Genomic DNA, 15,868 nt, shown 5'->3' with positions numbered 1-15,868 from the left:
TGACCCAATAAAAGAGATATTTTTCTTGTTGATATAAAATAACAATAAATTCATCAAACTAAATTAAAATTACAGCATGGAGCATGTCACCAAGTCCCTGTTTTCTTTTGCTTTCATTCATGAGTAATTGTCTTTTTTCAAAGAAGCATCAGTATGTCTCCCTTCCTGAAGGCATAGAGGGGTGAAACACAGGACAGTGGTACTCTGGGATACCTGTACACCAGGGCTCCCGTATGAAATGTGAGATTGGGCAGCAGGAAAAACAACCTAGTGCTTCTGATTGAACAAAATTTAAGATTGGCAGAGAAATGTGTGGCCCTTATAATACCTCATCTGAAATCCCAACATTACATTGTATGATACAAGTGACATTTTTAAAAACAAAAATATTGGATGTCATTTCTTTCTTTCTGAGTCACTGAAACAGGATCAGACACAGGAAAAATGGAGACAGATATTGATACACTTACACAGTAACAAGCATTTGCATACTTGCACACTCACAAATGAGCATTCTCAATCACACACGCTCACATTCAACAACATCCCACTTTCCCCCATCGCACCACAGATGTCAGAGCTCTCTTTATTTTTCTACAATAATCAGAAAGAAAAATAAGCATCTGATTTAAATGGCATCATCATGTGATTTTTTTTATTTGTTCCCAAAAATTGGAAAAAAATAAATTACATTTAACATTAAATTAAATTAAGAGTGAAGAAGTTGAAATAATTTGACCACATTGTGCCTGAAATGTTAATGCAGGTGTCTCAGTCCATATCTCAGTCTGGAATTCGTTAAAAATCATCCTTCATGCACTGGTTTCATTTCAATGATTCAGTGTTTGACTTCATTTGAGAGGCAGAAAAGAGGAAGAGGCCGGACCAACAGTTTCTCTGTTCAGTTTGTTAGTGGCTATAATCCCCTCTCCCTCCATCTGTCTCTCAGTGCAGAAATGTTAGACCAGAGGAGAGTGACACTAATGAAAAAGGCCGACCTCTTTCACAGACTTACCTTCATCTCAAGACAGGACTGGAAAAAAAAAAAACTGACGTACAATAAAGGACAAAAGAAAATCAAAACAAAATAAATAGATCTCTATTTCCCACCCCAAAACAACCAAAACAGAAATGAAATGAACTAAATGAGGAAAATTATTCTGAAATGAAATAATGCTTTTGAAGGAAAAGATAAACACAATTTTTGACTTTTTGTATTTTTCTTTAAATATAGAGATGTACACATTTTCTTTTCGGACACAAAATGTGTTGGGGGTTCATGAGTAAAGAGGGCAGCAGGTACGACAGAAGAGGCCGAACAGGTGAGCAAAGTAGTGGTATCACTTCCTCAAAGAAGAAAAGGGTTGGTGCTTGCTCCCGTCGTTCCTCCACTCCCCACTGACCCTCCTGCCCCCATCACCCCTCCTGCTCCAGCAGGCCCACCCAAAATCAGCTGTGGAGGTGCTCCACCTCCAGGACCCAGAAGAGCCGAGCCTGGGGGTGCCATCGGTGAGAGGCTGCTATAGGGGAGGCCCATTGGGCTAGCCTGCATCATGCCCATCATCCCTGGAGCCCCCATCCCCACTCCCATCGGCCCCATGCTCAGTCCTGGTTGCACCATGCTCAGCATGGGGTTGGGAGGCACAGGACTGGAGCGCAGGCCACTCAGACCCAGTGACGAGGGCTGAGGTGAGATGGAGGTCAGGGGTGGAGCCACACCGAAAGGGTTAGAGGAGGCAGGTGTTGGAGAAACTCCCCTGCTTGAAATGGTGCTGCCTGGAGTCACTGCCATGCCAGTAGCAGGAGATGAGCCTGAGGATCAGAAACAGACAGTTAAAAGTCACAATAACAGCAAATTAATATCTGCGCATAGAAATTTAGAAATGCATAAAGCCACACTGACAAGTTTTCAAAACCAATGAAAGGAGGTGGTGTCAGATACCCACACTGGTACAAGAGGTTTCATTTACATTTCTATCAGCAAACTTTCACAGTGAGTGACTCAAGTCAGTGTTTAACAAAACCAAGATAAGACTTTTTTTTATCTAAAAAACACTAAATACACATGCACAGCAGGTGATCAGCACAGAATTTAGTGGAGCCACTTCACACTGACTCAAGCGCATGGTTCCTCACAGGAGCTTTAAAACACTCTGCTCTACTAGATATTTTCATTAACTTCAGTTTTTCTAATGTTAAAGTCACTGGTGACTAAGTTCTTCTCAATCTGTCTCAAGACAACAGAGAAAACTCATTCATCTGGGGCCCTTGTATTTCTTCAATCTCCCAGCTGCTGCGTCAAATTTATAGAAACTGTCAGCTGCGTTTTGGTGAACCATGGTCTAGTCACTAAATCAATCCCGCTTATGCGCCACTAATTTCCCCCGAAAGCCCTGTTCATCAACTTTGCTTAGAAGGGTCAGGGCTTAAAAAAATGGCTTGGTCTGGTATCCAGAACTGTGCCCCGCCTTTCTGAACTTCTGCTGCTCCAGACATCATGTTCTCTGAATTTTCCAAACTGAGACTGTGTTTATTAAGAGGAGAAATAAATGATCAAAGTATTTTTTAATTCAGCACTGAGAGCGCTTGAAATGAATAATATTCATATGATGAAGTTTCTCTTTCTTCTGGCCCAGCATCAGGTGGTCACTAAATGCTCTGTGGTGTGACTATTACCACAGTTAAGTTTGTAATATTTCTAGATGTTTCTTTTCATTTAGATTTTTGTGGATGCTTAGTGACAGACTTTATTTGGATATTCTTTATGAATTTTAATAGTGCAACTTTTTCATTTTAAGTGAAAATACTCTGAGTGTGTTGATTGGACAAAAAATAATGTAAAGCCTCTATAAACATGACAAGGATGTTCTTTAGGTCGTACATCCTTGTACACTTCAGAGCAAGGGTCTTCAACATTTTTAGCATAGACCTCCCTAACTAAAGCAGAGAGAGCAGCAGGGACCCTCTCATATGTATATATATGTTTAATTCCTCTGATGTATTATCATCTCACTGGTGTTTTTGCCACTTACTCTAAATGACCTCTCCTGTATTGTGTCATTATTGGATTATCATCATCTCAGAAGGGCTTTAAATTAGTGACACGACACATCATGGTTCACATCCAGGTCAGCGCAGAGCCTTACTTAAACTGATTTCTGTCTGCTGTTGCACTGAATTGCTATGCAGAGCACACTTTGACTGAATATCACTTTATACCTGGGACACTAAGGTGAAACGTAATGTTACAACATGTTTAACTTGATCTATTGTAATGTTTATTGGACAAAGTGAGCTGTCAAGTTAATGATTACACTGCACCCACTTGATCTATGGACCAGGTTAAATAGTGTAGGAGAATGGAGGAGAGTGGAGATAAAGAGTTAATATGACTGCGATAACTCACCTGTATTCTGTAAGAAGGGATTATGTGCAGAGGAGGAAGAGATGGAGGGAGGCGGAGGCTGTTTGGGTTTGGGTTTAGACGACACAAGGGAATCGAGGTCTACCAGCGCTGCGTTGGGGCCGAGGAAGGACTCAGGAGTCTTTCGGACAGGAAGTGAGGAGCCGAGAGATGAAAGGTCAAAGGGCACTGGTGAGCCTGTGCTGTCACAGCCCAATGCAGGTGAGCCTCGTCGCTCTGGATCTCCTAAGGACAAAGGAACAGAAATATGAAGTGATTCATTCGTTATAAAAAAATGGATTCATTACCACTCAAATTTGAGGAGGGTGAAATGTAAGACAAGACAACTGTTGTGTACATGAAACTGAAAATCTGTTTGTAAGGTGTGAAGCCCCTAAAAAGTGTTCACCAATACCTCAGTGATGTGAGTCCATGTAGCTTTAGGTGTGAATGTACCTGTGCCGTTAGTGTGTTTGGCGGTGCCACTCCAGATGTCGGAGGTGATAGGGTCAGAGGCAGGGACAGTCCCGTCCCCTGCCCAGGGGTCTACTGGTCCCCCCGAGGAGGAAGTGCTGGGTGGCACCGGGGGGCCCCAGGGGTCAGCACTGGGGGGTGTCACGGCTACAGGGGAGGGGAGGAGACGCAGGGGAGGGGAGGGTTAACACAACACCTTACAGGTATAATCCACAACAAGGAGGGAGCAGGAAGCTGGGCTGGGTTCCAACACTCAGGCTTCTTTCCTTGACCTCTGTAGTGTTGCTGACTTCATAAGTGACAGGTGAGAACCACCAAGATTTACTCCTTATATGTTATTATCTAATGCTTAGTGGAGGCAAAGGAGAGATATTAAAAGCTACCTCACACGTTAAAAAGGCACAAAGGGGCAAAGGAGGAGACAGCTCAGGTTAAGACACAGCCACAGTCAATCCTGAGTAGAAACAAGAGGATAAAAATCCCTGGTTTAGACACAGAGGGAGAATGGATTTAGCATGCTAGCTTTCCTCAAAACAATCTGAAAGCAAGTGAATGGATGAACAGACATGACAGCATGGTGATATGACTGAAAATGAAACAGGGCTGTTCTGAAGACAGGAAATGAAACCATGAAGTGCAGGTGAAGAGGCCTTCACGTCCCATCCTCTTTCATCCACAGAGCTGGGCTTGCTTCTCATTTGATACTCAGCCATGAGCACACTCCCAACCACCTGACTGCTCACAGAGCTCACCTGTGACTGGCTGTGTATCTGCTTACCTGAGCTTGCCCAGGGATCCACATTGTTCACTCTGTTGGATGTCTCCCCCCAGGGGTCTGGGGGAGGAGCTATAGTTGGCGGGGCTCCCCCGCCCCAGGGATCGGAGCTTGTAGGAGATGTGGGTGAAGCTACCCCCCATGGGTCTGTGGCAGCAGCAGCAGCAGCAGTGGCGGTGCCGCCCCATGGACCTGAGGCTGCAGGGGGAGGAACTGTGGGTGGAGGGGAGGGGCCTGCAGAGCCAACAGTGGAGGTGGCAGCAGGGGCCCCCCAGGGGTCTACGGCACTCAGCTCCATCAGAGCACTCTGTGAAAGAACATGTCATGGATTAGTGTTTTCACAGCTACGCTCAGGAGCAAATGGGTGTTCTGCTCTGTACACTGAGGTCAGAAAACATTTCTTCAAGAAGAAACTCATGAAGCTGAGAAACAGGAGATAAAGATATGAAGATAAAACGATGACACTACATTGATGGTTCATCAAAGCTAAGTACTGAATAGTTATAAAATACTGATAATTGATTCTTGATAAATTAAAACTGTGAGCACAGCAATGACGTACTCAATGTACACCACAGATTCAAGTCACAGACCGTCACAAGCAATTCAATTTTGGATCATAACTAGTTAAGATGTCTGACTGATAAAACCCCAATACCATCTCTGGTTTTATGGACTCTGTATAAAAAAAACAACAACAACAACTCCTTAAAGTCTGGCTCACACTACAGGATTCTCGGCCCGATTTAACCCCGATTTGGTCCTCCCGACAATCGGGGAAGAAATCTGGTCAGGTACTAAAATCGGCCCAGACGTTCGGCCAAAATTATCTTCTAGTGTGAGCAGTTGACAGAAGAATCTTTAGCCCCACGAACGTCACACAGACTCGTCGGAGCCGCCCCGATAATTTTCAAACATGTTTTATATTTATCTGGATGATTACAACATTCATTCTCACCGAGGATGACAACAGCCAAGAGAGAGAGAGTCCCCTTACAAGAGACCAGACAACAGACAACAAACGCAGGCTCAAAGTGCAACTGAAAGGCTCGGGGTCAGCTGACTGCGTGCTCCACTGGCCCACTCGAGCCAGTTCAATAATGCCTTTAAAAATAACACATAATCACGCCATTTTCATACAGTAGCAAACTGTTGTTTTATCAGTGATTGGTGTGAGATCATGCCATTATTGGCTGATACAGCAACAGTTTCATCTCTGTCCCTCTGCGTGCTCATAATGGATGAAAGGCACCGCTGCAGACAGCTCCGCTTCTCTCTCCTCCTGTCCCACCAGTGCGCTAAAAACCTCAGCTCAAACAACTGAGCACATGTGGTGCATCACTCTCTCTGGTCAAATAATCTGTAGTAAAAGAAAGCCAGTATTTTCAAATCTTGTAGTTAGGGTGTGCTTCAGATTTAAGAGAAGATGATCTGTGAAGATTCTCCTTATGTGTGAGATACAACCCGATTTCAGAATCTTTTAAGATTTTTAAAATCCTGTAGTGTGGGCCAGTTTTAAGTGAAGATAAGTGTTAAGGAAAGAGCACAGACCTCTTCAGGTTTTGCCTTTTCTCTCTTGCTCTCCTCAATGGCCATCTGCAGTCTCAGGTCATCACCTCTGCGCAGTCGCTCTTCCTGCCAATCACACATTGTGATGTCAGCACCATGACACACATACCCTTCAAATACACATCACAGATAACAGATATGGGTCAAATATGTGTTTATGCACATAGAACCTGAGTCAGAAGAAAAAGAGACTGGAAACTTAACCACACAATTATCCACAAGAATCCAGAATTACACAATTAATCCCTAAGTGTTTGTCTACTTTCAACTTTCACAAAACAAATGAGATCATTCAGAGCTGCTGACACAAGGGCACCAAAAATAAAACTGAGAGTTGTTGTGGCAAGAAGGTTTAGGAATGATAGGATGTGAATCCTGCTGTAACCAAAAATCTGAGGTTTAATTGAAGTTTCCACCACAGCAGCTCTTTAGAAGCAGAGACAGCTGTAGAAGCAGCTGTGGTTACTTTTCTTGTTGACACACGTGGTGATTACTTCATGGAAAGTGCTGGTTGGTTATAATCTGAAAGTGCTGCTTTCGGGACACTTGTTCATGATACAGAAGGAGAAAGTCTTTAGTTGGGTACAGCTGGGATCTTTTGCCTTCAAGCCTACCTAGAGCACAAAAAGAAAACACTTTTTGGCCTTGCTAATCTTGCAATAATCTGGCAGATCTCTTTGAGAAATTCCTACCTCATGCCACCTATTCCACATCATTGTAATGAGGACCAGCTACTTAACAGCAGAACGCAGACTAATCCATGAGAGGACAGGCTGTGCCTTTTAAAAAGCAGAGCACGAATACTCAGACTTCTGTACAATAGACTAAGTGTCACTGTGGTTCAGTTAGTGCAGGGATATAAATTGCATGTGAAAAGCAAACATGTTTATCAAAAACAGCAAAGTTTGAAGAAACTCAAAACAGTAGAAGTTGTACAAGAGGAGAGGAAATCAAAAACACAAAGTTTAGAATGTAGTTGAATTCATGCTACTACATAAAAACATGCAAAGAAGAAAAGAGTAATCAATGCCTGCACTCCCCTCAGAATTACATTTAATGAATTATCATAAACATCTGCTAATGACATGCAAATTCCAATCTGTAGTAAGAATCAGTCACTTTTTTTGGGTGAAAACTTCTCTACAGTATTCACAATTTGGCAGGGATTTAAGTCACCTACTTAGCAATCTTTTAATAGGAGTTTGAAGTGCCACTCTGTACTGCAAACTAAATCATCTCAGCATTATTACAGCATTGTGATGCAAATTGCTTTTGTCCCAAAACAGAAATGAGATAAATTTCTTGATTGATTGATGTTTGGTGTATGTTGGAAAAAAATCCAATTGACAGAAAGACAGATAGTTAGAGACTGGCTGGCCAGTTGGCTGGGCACTGCCCCTGCCCCTGACCTTTTGTTGCATCTCTTTGCTCAGAGTGAGTGCATAGCGGAGCTCTGCGTCCTCTAGAGGGTCCGGGCTAGTCTGGAGGAGGTCAGGTGTCAAATGGTGAGAGTAAATTTAGGTGCATGTAGCAAAAAATACTACAAATTCACCTTAAAAGTTCAAAATTAGCTATGGTTAGTAACAAGTGTGTTTTAATCCTTAACTTTGAAAACACTATCCTGTCTGCCCTTGTCTTGAAGTTGCTGTTTTGTGTTACCTGCTCAGCTTCTTCTTTACTCATGGCCAAAGCCAGCTGGAGCTGCAGGTCTTCCTCCCCGGAGCTTTGTGGCCAGGCCTGCTCAGGGTCTGCGCCTCCTGAGTGGGAGCCCACCGAGAGGCTTCCTCCTAGGCTTGGTGCTGATGGAGCTGAGGAGGCTGGAGGAGTGAAACATAAATCTGTTCAGAAGAGCTTGATGGAGGTTGTCAACAAGCGAGTAGTCAATGCTCTTTTGTTAAGCCCTCTCTTAAACTCTGATTTTGTTTGCACACTGTTTGAGAAGATGTCTTACCACTGGAGGTCTGTGCCATCTTCTCTTTGGTTTTGAGGGCGTGGATTCTCTCCTCTCTTAGTCTCTCTTCATCTTTCAGCAATGTCACAAGCTGTTTGGCTTTCTCTCGCACATTCACTCCCTTAAGAACACATCATAGGGGCATAATAATTACATGCTGAAAATGAATGTTCCAGGATAATATTAAATATTACATTAACAGGATACATCAAATAACTGATAACAAATTATCAGCATACTATCAAAGCTTTTGCTGCTGGCCTTGAGGTTTTCATAAGGTTAAAACGTTATTGTTAAGTGTCCTTGAGTAAACTATGAGCCGTATGTTTGACAAAGAATTCCTGCGCTCCACACAGATCAATGTCACACACTAATAACTTCAACTCCATGAAGAGCTCTGTGGACATGGGTGTGTTTCTTTACCTGGTCTTTGCCGTCTCTATCTATGTACTGAAAATCCTTGAGGGTCTGGACTGCGTATATGTTCTCTCGGCACTGTTGGGCAACGCGTTCTGAGCCTGTCTTGATCAGGTACTCCATAAGAGTCATAGCCTGGTGAATGAAATAAACACAGAGAACATCAAACTACAGGCAATGACTCGGGAGTGAGAAGAGTAGAAACAGCAGGTATTGGTGGTGTTTCAACACTGTCAAAGGGTCCTCTATTAGATTTAGCATCATCTCACACAAAAGTAGGAGTATTCAGGAACATTCAGGCTTTGTCCTTACATTGAGTTATTCTATGTTTACACTCGTGAGTTTGCACTGCATTGGACAATTTATTGAGATGTCTTCATCTTCACATATGTTTTTACATATTTATTTCTGTCTCTACATAATGAAATGCACTGCATTGATGGATTGTTAGAAGTAAGACAAATACCAATGACTCTTCTCATTGTGGAAATATTTTAGAGCACTTTGCAGTTTACAACTTCCACAATCGCAACTGTTGATTCAGAGCGTGCTCTCTGAATACAGAATGATTTCAAGACATCCTGTTAAGAGGATATCCTTTCTTAATCCTGCAAACAAACTACCCTTGTATTTGTTTAAAAATTACTCACAGTGTCAGTAAACACACACAAACCTTGTACACATGTCTCCAGTTCTTGCCATGATCATTGAGGCGTTTCCACACCATGCTCATGATTTCTGAGAAGGCCACTACATTGTAGGTCAGATCAGCGATCTCTGACATCAGAGAGCTGCTGGGGCCCCATGGGTCATTGGATGTTGCCTCTCTTACCTGAACAACATCAAGAAAGCGAGAGACAAACTTCTATCATTGTTCCTCCAGACCATCGGTCATTGAAACCACTGAAGCACTGATAATGTGTGATGAATTATATTTGCATTGTTCTGAAAGCAACACAAACTTAATCCTGGCATAAGCCAGGGAGAGGCAATATAATGAGTGGATAATACGATGGAGTCATTATGTGTAATGAGGGGAAAGAGTGAAGACATGCTTCACAGGAATATTAGATTATTAGCATTTACAATGCGTCATAATGTCATCTGCCCTGCAGAGATCCAGGAGCTACACTAAAGACAAGGACCTATGGAGAATGTGGGTGCAGAGAGAAAAAAGCCCAATACGCAGAGGGACACACAACCTTGATTTCAGCCTCTGAATAGTTGTGGACAATGTTCTTAACTTGTCGCCGTAGCGATGAGGTCGACATGGCAACGGTCTGGCCGTCGAGTTCCCTTGCAATCTGAACAGCAGATGGAGAAGACGGGTTGTAAATTATGATTAGTACAAACAAACAGCGGCAGGGCTAAGCACATAGTTATTTCAGAAAGACAAATGAAAATGACTCAATAATGTTAACATTATACACGATCGAGAGTTAAAGACAGGAGATGACGTCTGAATATGAGAAAGGGAGAGGAACCAAGTGTGAAATCAGGTGTCTTCACCTATTTAACCTCAATCGTTGAGAGTTTGTGCACACCTGTTACACAAGAATGATGCAGAATAAGGGTCTCTCCTTTGGCTGTATCTTCTTTCTTTCTGGCTTGTGAGCCACTCATTCATGGAGTGCTAGGTCTCAGTTTGTCTCTTTCTTCCCGCGGCAACATTGGGTCCAAAACCACAGGCGTAGGGAGACGAAAACTATGGGACAAGAAAGATAATCTTAAAAAGAGGGAAGCCTCTGAGAATGTTGTGCCTCAATCATATTGAACAGAAAAGAAAAAGTTGAAACTTCATGCTAGTGCTAGCTTTCAAACAGCCATTATAAAATAAATACAAAGCAGATATTCAGCAACACAATCACATGTTCTGTTGCTGATCCCCACATGGCTACTAGTTGGAAATGCAATTTATTATTTATATACACTAAATTTTGATCATCAAAGACCCTAGTCTTTGACTTAAAGTACAAAGGCTTTTAACTCGGGAAAGAAAAAACTGAAACAAATCTCTTTCTATTATCTTTAGAAGTGAGTAGGTAGTTTGAGAAACTAATTTAAAATTCATAAGAGCAAAAAGGGAAAAGAATGAAGTGCTTTTTGTTAATATTCTTCAAAAGCATCCACATCCTCTGCTTTTAGGCTTCAGAAAACATTCTTAGCTGACAAACAATTTGAAAATATCAGATTAAAAACCCAGACGATTTTAAGGGAATATTTCAGTTCAAAGACACTTGCACATTTCAAATGTGAAACTTATTCATGAGGAAGTCAATAATTAATTCACATTGAGAGTTGTCTTGACAACCTCTGGGTAAAGTGTATGGGTTGAGATTTGTGCCACTAGAAACTGAATTTGATCTGTTGTATTGGGTTTGTAAAACATGATGGAAAGCTGAATTTGAATCTTTTTGTTGCTCTGAAATTGTATTTAACCTACCTGAAAATAGAAAATCCACCTACAGTTTGCTTAATTCAGGTTCAGTTTTTCAATTCAGTTTCACAAACTACTTTCAATTCTCTGGTGATTAAGCACACCCTCCAGTGTAAAAGTTTTGAAATATGTAAAAAGGATTTCTGTGAATCCGCCTAATTACCCTTCTTCATGTTCGTAGACGATATAAAGGCTGTGTCACACTCAACTGAAACTGAAATGTAAAACTGTCTGAATTGTACACACTGAAATAGAATTCTGTATTTTTGAACTAAAGGAACAAAGAGTTGAGTTTTCAAGTGGGTCGAATACAATTTAAAAGCAGGTCAAATCCAGTTTCTTGTGGCACAAATACACAAAATGAGCAAAACAGACCTGAATGAAAATTGCATCCTGTCTACAACATAAAACATTAACTAAAGTTAGACTACAATTTTTTTCTCATCCATACACAGAACACAGACCAAACCTTTAACTATTAAAGGTGCAACAACTGACCGGCTTTTCCTGATCATCAGCTTTTAGGAACACATTTTAAAAAGTATAAAATATCTCTGATATCAACTTCTTAAACTTTAATTTATTCATTTCTGGTTTCTTAACTCCCCAAGGCAATCAAACTCAACTTCACCAGACTGGTAATCCACAAGTTGTTCCACAACAAAAACAGTATGTAGTTGCATCCCCACAATCTTTTACTTTAAATAAACATGTTACATACAGAAAACAAAGAGTGATGGAAAGATCTCCTCAAACTAACTTGCTGAGGGTGGTCAGCCATCAGTACAAGGTTGTGCATGCAGGGAGTACTTCGACAAAAAAAGACACTGAACAAGAAGTAAAAACTCATCTGGTGCAAGCTGACTATCAAACTGACTCTGACATAAACACCACAGACAAACCCTGGCTGCTGCTGCTGCTGCTGCTGGTGTACTGGTATGAATGATTTTGTGGGACAATATCGGATCCCTGGGTACCTCCTGAGCATTGTTTGCATTTGATTACTTGCACAGCAGGCTGAAATGTTGCCGACCATTTGATGCTTTCACTGCCACAATCTGTATTTTCTCATCGAATACACACAATCTGTCAGCGCGTGTCACAGTGCGAGTGAGGAAAAAAACTGTAACAAAAAACAATCACTTCACCTTCAGCCACAATCTCTTTGGATATACCTGTGGGGGAGAAACAGTCACTATCCACTTATCCATGCAGTTGTCACAATCTCTAAACTGTTTGTAGATCATTACAAGAGTGCGACAAGTGGAACATGTTTGTACTATCTTCAAGACTTTATTCAAAAGTCGTGTGCTTGGAAACTCCCTCAACTGAAATCCGTGAAAGAATGAAAGTTTACTGGGGAAGAGGACAAATCAATCTCACGCTATGCATAAAGTTTCTCTTCAACACTAGTAAGCTGCTTTCTCTGTTCCCCTAGCCCCTTGCAGCCTGTGTGCATTGACTTCACTACAATGTGAAGTCAATGCACACAATGTACAAGAAATTCATACAGTTTTAATCTTCTTACAAGCTGTAAGATTTCTTTCTCACCATCTTAAAACACACCATTAAACTCTTTATGTATCACTGAGGTTATCCATTTAGTCTCATCAATTGTTTCAGGTTGTAAATCTATTTTAGCAAACTAGTCCTATATTTTAGAACAACCTATACTGAAGACACAGCTGTTAAGTACGTACGTGCATCTGATGGAAAATAAACACCTATAGCATGTCGTACTTTTTTGAATTAGTAGGTCAAACAAATATGAGACCATGTTGCATAACGTAACATTAGGCAACCATTGCAAAAGTCAGTTCAGACACTCCTGGATCTCCGTACCAAGGTTCAAACAACTAATCACAAACTTATCTTAGATAAGAGACCTAACGGGCAAAGCTTCTTCTATGTCAAATATTTTCACAATCTCTGGGAGTTCTTGAAAATGAATGACAGGTTTTAAGAACTACATTCTGATTTAGATAAAACACTTCCCACACAATAACAGTATCATTCACAATGACTGACTTGTGTCCTGCGTAAACAAACATACAGCTCGCTGGTAATCACCTCTTTCACGCAAAAAAATGAAAGATCAGCACATCGCAGTTTGTAAACGAGTTATTATTAAAGGTTCAGCAACGCGTGTCTCCCTTACACTTGCTTGCAGCTTAGGCTGACATCCCCGGATAGAAGTGACCCCACACCCTGTTATCCCACACACAGATAACATTAACAAACCACCCAGACAGCCACAGCTCGCCCTGTCACACACCTACCTAACACAATGCTAGCAACCAAACCGTTATCTCCGTTACGCTAGCTTACCAGAAACTGTTAACTGAGGTTGGCTGTGTGACACACTGAAAGGTGGGGACTCTAAACGGAAAGTTAATGTGTGCTTTGAATTATACAATAGTTCTAACAATAACAGTGTAAAGTCAGAATATATGTGTAATAAAGTCTATTCAAGAAGTATACAACCAAGCAATTACCTAACTGCTATCGTTAACTGTCATATTTAACTGTTGGTTCATGTAAGACAAATAACAGAACACTCTCCCATTCTCACGTCAGCTAATCGAAATAGTTGTCTTGCACTTTGACAGGCTTTGAGTGAAGTCTGAGTGAAGTGTATACACGAGTACAGAGGGGTGTAGCTAGCTACGAACTGGTGTCCAAACTTACTAAACGTCCACTAAATGTTCTTGTCCCGACATTAACCCAATGCGGAAAATGAAAGTGGTTTAAATTTACCTGCTGGTTAATGTGAAGACAAAATTACACTTGCTGCACTGTTGCTGCTGCTAGGAAAGATTAGCCAGCTAGCTTTACAGATAGCTGCTAGCCTGTTAGCTTCTGCTAGTTAGTTCGCAACTGATAGCTTGACTGGTGGACTGTGCAATGTCTAGCGAAGACACGCCCTACGTCAGGACAATGTTGACAGTACACGTTTATTTTAAGAGCTAAAATGACAAAAGATATTGTCAATTAACCATAATATGGATACAAATGAAGTGTGTACTGACCCTGTTGTAGCCTGAATGTACGAGGAGATGGCCGAATTTCCGCTTCCGTTCTCGACTCCAGGAAAGACCGCACCCCCTGTAGCTTTGTTTTCCTGGGATGGTAGTATCTGGCTCATGAATAAGTGATTGACTGTTGAACAACTACAGTTTAAGTCCCTGATGATACAAAAACAGGGTTTTGAGAGCCTTTCGGTGAGAAATGACGGGACTTGATTTATTAAGATTAATTCCTCTATTACAAGTGCTATCTACTGTTGCTGCAAAGGGAAGTACACACATCCTCTTTTTTATAGATGTAAACCTTGAAATTCTTAAAACATTTCGTATACTTGTTCTCTCGTCAATATTGACAACCATGCAAATAGTTCTAGGGTCTCGGGGCATGTCGAGACCTTTTTTGAGTGGGGTGTCCCAACTCGGGCAATGAATCATGCATGCCTCCCCCACACACATCAACATGTACTTACCATTTCTGTCTCTGCTAATCATGTCTACATTAACTATTTACGTTTAGATAAACTATTAAATTAGGCAATTTATTCATTTTTATAACACACGTGCTTTAAGAAGTCACGTTAAAGTAACGTTTAAATCCCTAACCTAAAATCAGTCAAGACTCAAATAAGACATATGTCCAAGTTCACAATTTTATTAAAGTAAAAAAAAAAAAGAATGCAGAGAAATCTCAAAGAAACCTGTGTAACACTGTCAAACAATCACTGTAACATACTGTAGGTCCTACATTGTAGTTAGAGGTTGACAGCCTTGGCACAATCAGTATTGTTGTAATTTCAGTAGTCCACAACAGAAGTACAACTTTGAAATCCTTCTTAATACACAGCTGCAGTAAAATCAATGATAAGTTTTTGATATTGTAATGCATCAACTTAATTTTGTAGATGCAGTACTGTTACTTCTGGATCTACATTTATTCCAGTAACCACACTGCTTTTGTTAGTGACTAAGTTTATTCATGTCTTAATCTTTTTATAATTTTCTTCTTAAGATTTTCATGGTTAGATAGCAGAGAAGGCTGAGATAAATACAAAAATGGAGATATGATTGGTCAAAACACTATTTACTCACAGTGCAGCAAGGTGGTCAACATTTCAGTCCTTGACTATCATTAGAGCCAGTTTGACAATGATGTTAACCCTAACCCTTTAAGTCTTGTTGAACTAGTGTGCACACATATCCTCTGCTACATTTGTGAATTTTCATCCAGTACCAATGCATCAAGAGTCAATTTTAATGCCTTAAAAGATCACAGTTTCACAACACCCTGATGCCAAGGTTAGAATTAGGCATTATCACTTCTATCTGAATTTAACAGCTTTAAGGACTTTAGATTCCTTTTAGTACTATAACTTTCCTACAATCAGCTGTTACCTGAGGTATCAGTAAGTTATTTATTTATATATTTATTTATTATTGTGATGAGGGGCAAGAAGGGATTCTGTTTTCTTGCACATAATCTGTAACACTCAAAGCAGCATTCCTCACAGAGATCTAACAAAAAGCACACGCTGGTGATTAACCTGATTTTTGTCGTTCCTCAGTAATGCAATAGCACACAGCATCCACCGAGAGGTGCCATGAAACTACCTCCATCATGAAGCTAAACCAGAACAGCCTTCCAAAGTGGACCCATAAATAAAATACGGTAAGCCCCATAGTTGGGAACAAAACAGTAACAGCTGGCATGCATGTGTGGTACAAGCTCTCCTTTTATCCAACATCCCTTTATCCTTTTATCTTCGCCCTCTCCCCGGGGTGCAGGGGAGTGGAAGAATCACTGCTGGATGACTCAAGC

General features: G+C 41.0%; 1 protein-coding gene across 4 annotated transcripts; it reads right to left on the bottom strand.

The window, feature by feature from the left end:
- Window positions 1-288: 288 nt before the first annotated feature.
- On the bottom strand, window positions 289-14,132 carry epn1a (epsin 1a). 4 transcript variants are annotated; one of them, XM_074683544.1, is made up of 13 exons: window positions 14,056-14,132; window positions 10,134-10,294; window positions 9,792-9,893; window positions 9,263-9,421; window positions 8,596-8,724; window positions 8,173-8,293; window positions 7,881-8,038; window positions 7,631-7,702; window positions 6,204-6,287; window positions 4,656-4,959; window positions 3,860-4,024; window positions 3,407-3,649; window positions 289-1,812 (listed from the first exon to the last, which is right to left on the bottom strand). In XM_074683544.1, the coding sequence occupies exons 3-13, from the start codon at window positions 9,858-9,860 to the stop codon at window positions 1,349-1,351; spliced, it is 1,968 nt and encodes a 655-aa protein (XP_074539645.1). In that variant the 5' UTR covers window positions 9,861-9,893; window positions 10,134-10,294; window positions 14,056-14,132; the 3' UTR covers window positions 289-1,348. The 4 variants fall into 4 exon arrangements, with proteins under 4 accessions (XP_074539645.1, XP_074539646.1, XP_074539648.1 ...); XM_074683545.1 differs by lacking the exon at window positions 14,056-14,132 and adding an exon at window positions 13,784-14,033; XM_074683547.1 differs by lacking the exon at window positions 3,860-4,024.
- Window positions 14,133-15,868: the final 1,736 nt, after the last annotated feature.

This window comes from Halichoeres trimaculatus, unplaced genomic scaffold (genome assembly GCF_033239565.1).
Source record: "Halichoeres trimaculatus isolate MK-OKI-2021-1 unplaced genomic scaffold, fHalTri1.1 fHalTri1_scaffold_12, whole genome shotgun sequence".
NCBI lineage: Eukaryota > Metazoa > Chordata > Actinopteri > Labriformes > Labridae > Halichoeres > Halichoeres trimaculatus.
Note: the sequence above shows the minus strand (reverse complement) of the source record. Positions and strands in the feature narration are given on the sequence as shown.

Coding starts and splice junctions, on each gene's coding strand:
- epn1a (XM_074683544.1), bottom strand. CDS start 9,860: ATGTCGACCTCATCGCTACGGCGACAAGTTAAGAACATTGTCCACAAC. Junction 8,725..9,262: donor ACTGGAGACATGTGTACAAG/GTTTGTGTGTGT, acceptor TTCATTCACCAG/GCTATGACTCTTATGGAGTA. Junction 4,025..4,655: donor GGATCCCTGGGCAAGCTCAG/GTAAGCAGATAC, acceptor CCTCCCCTGTAG/CCGTGACACCCCCCAGTGCT.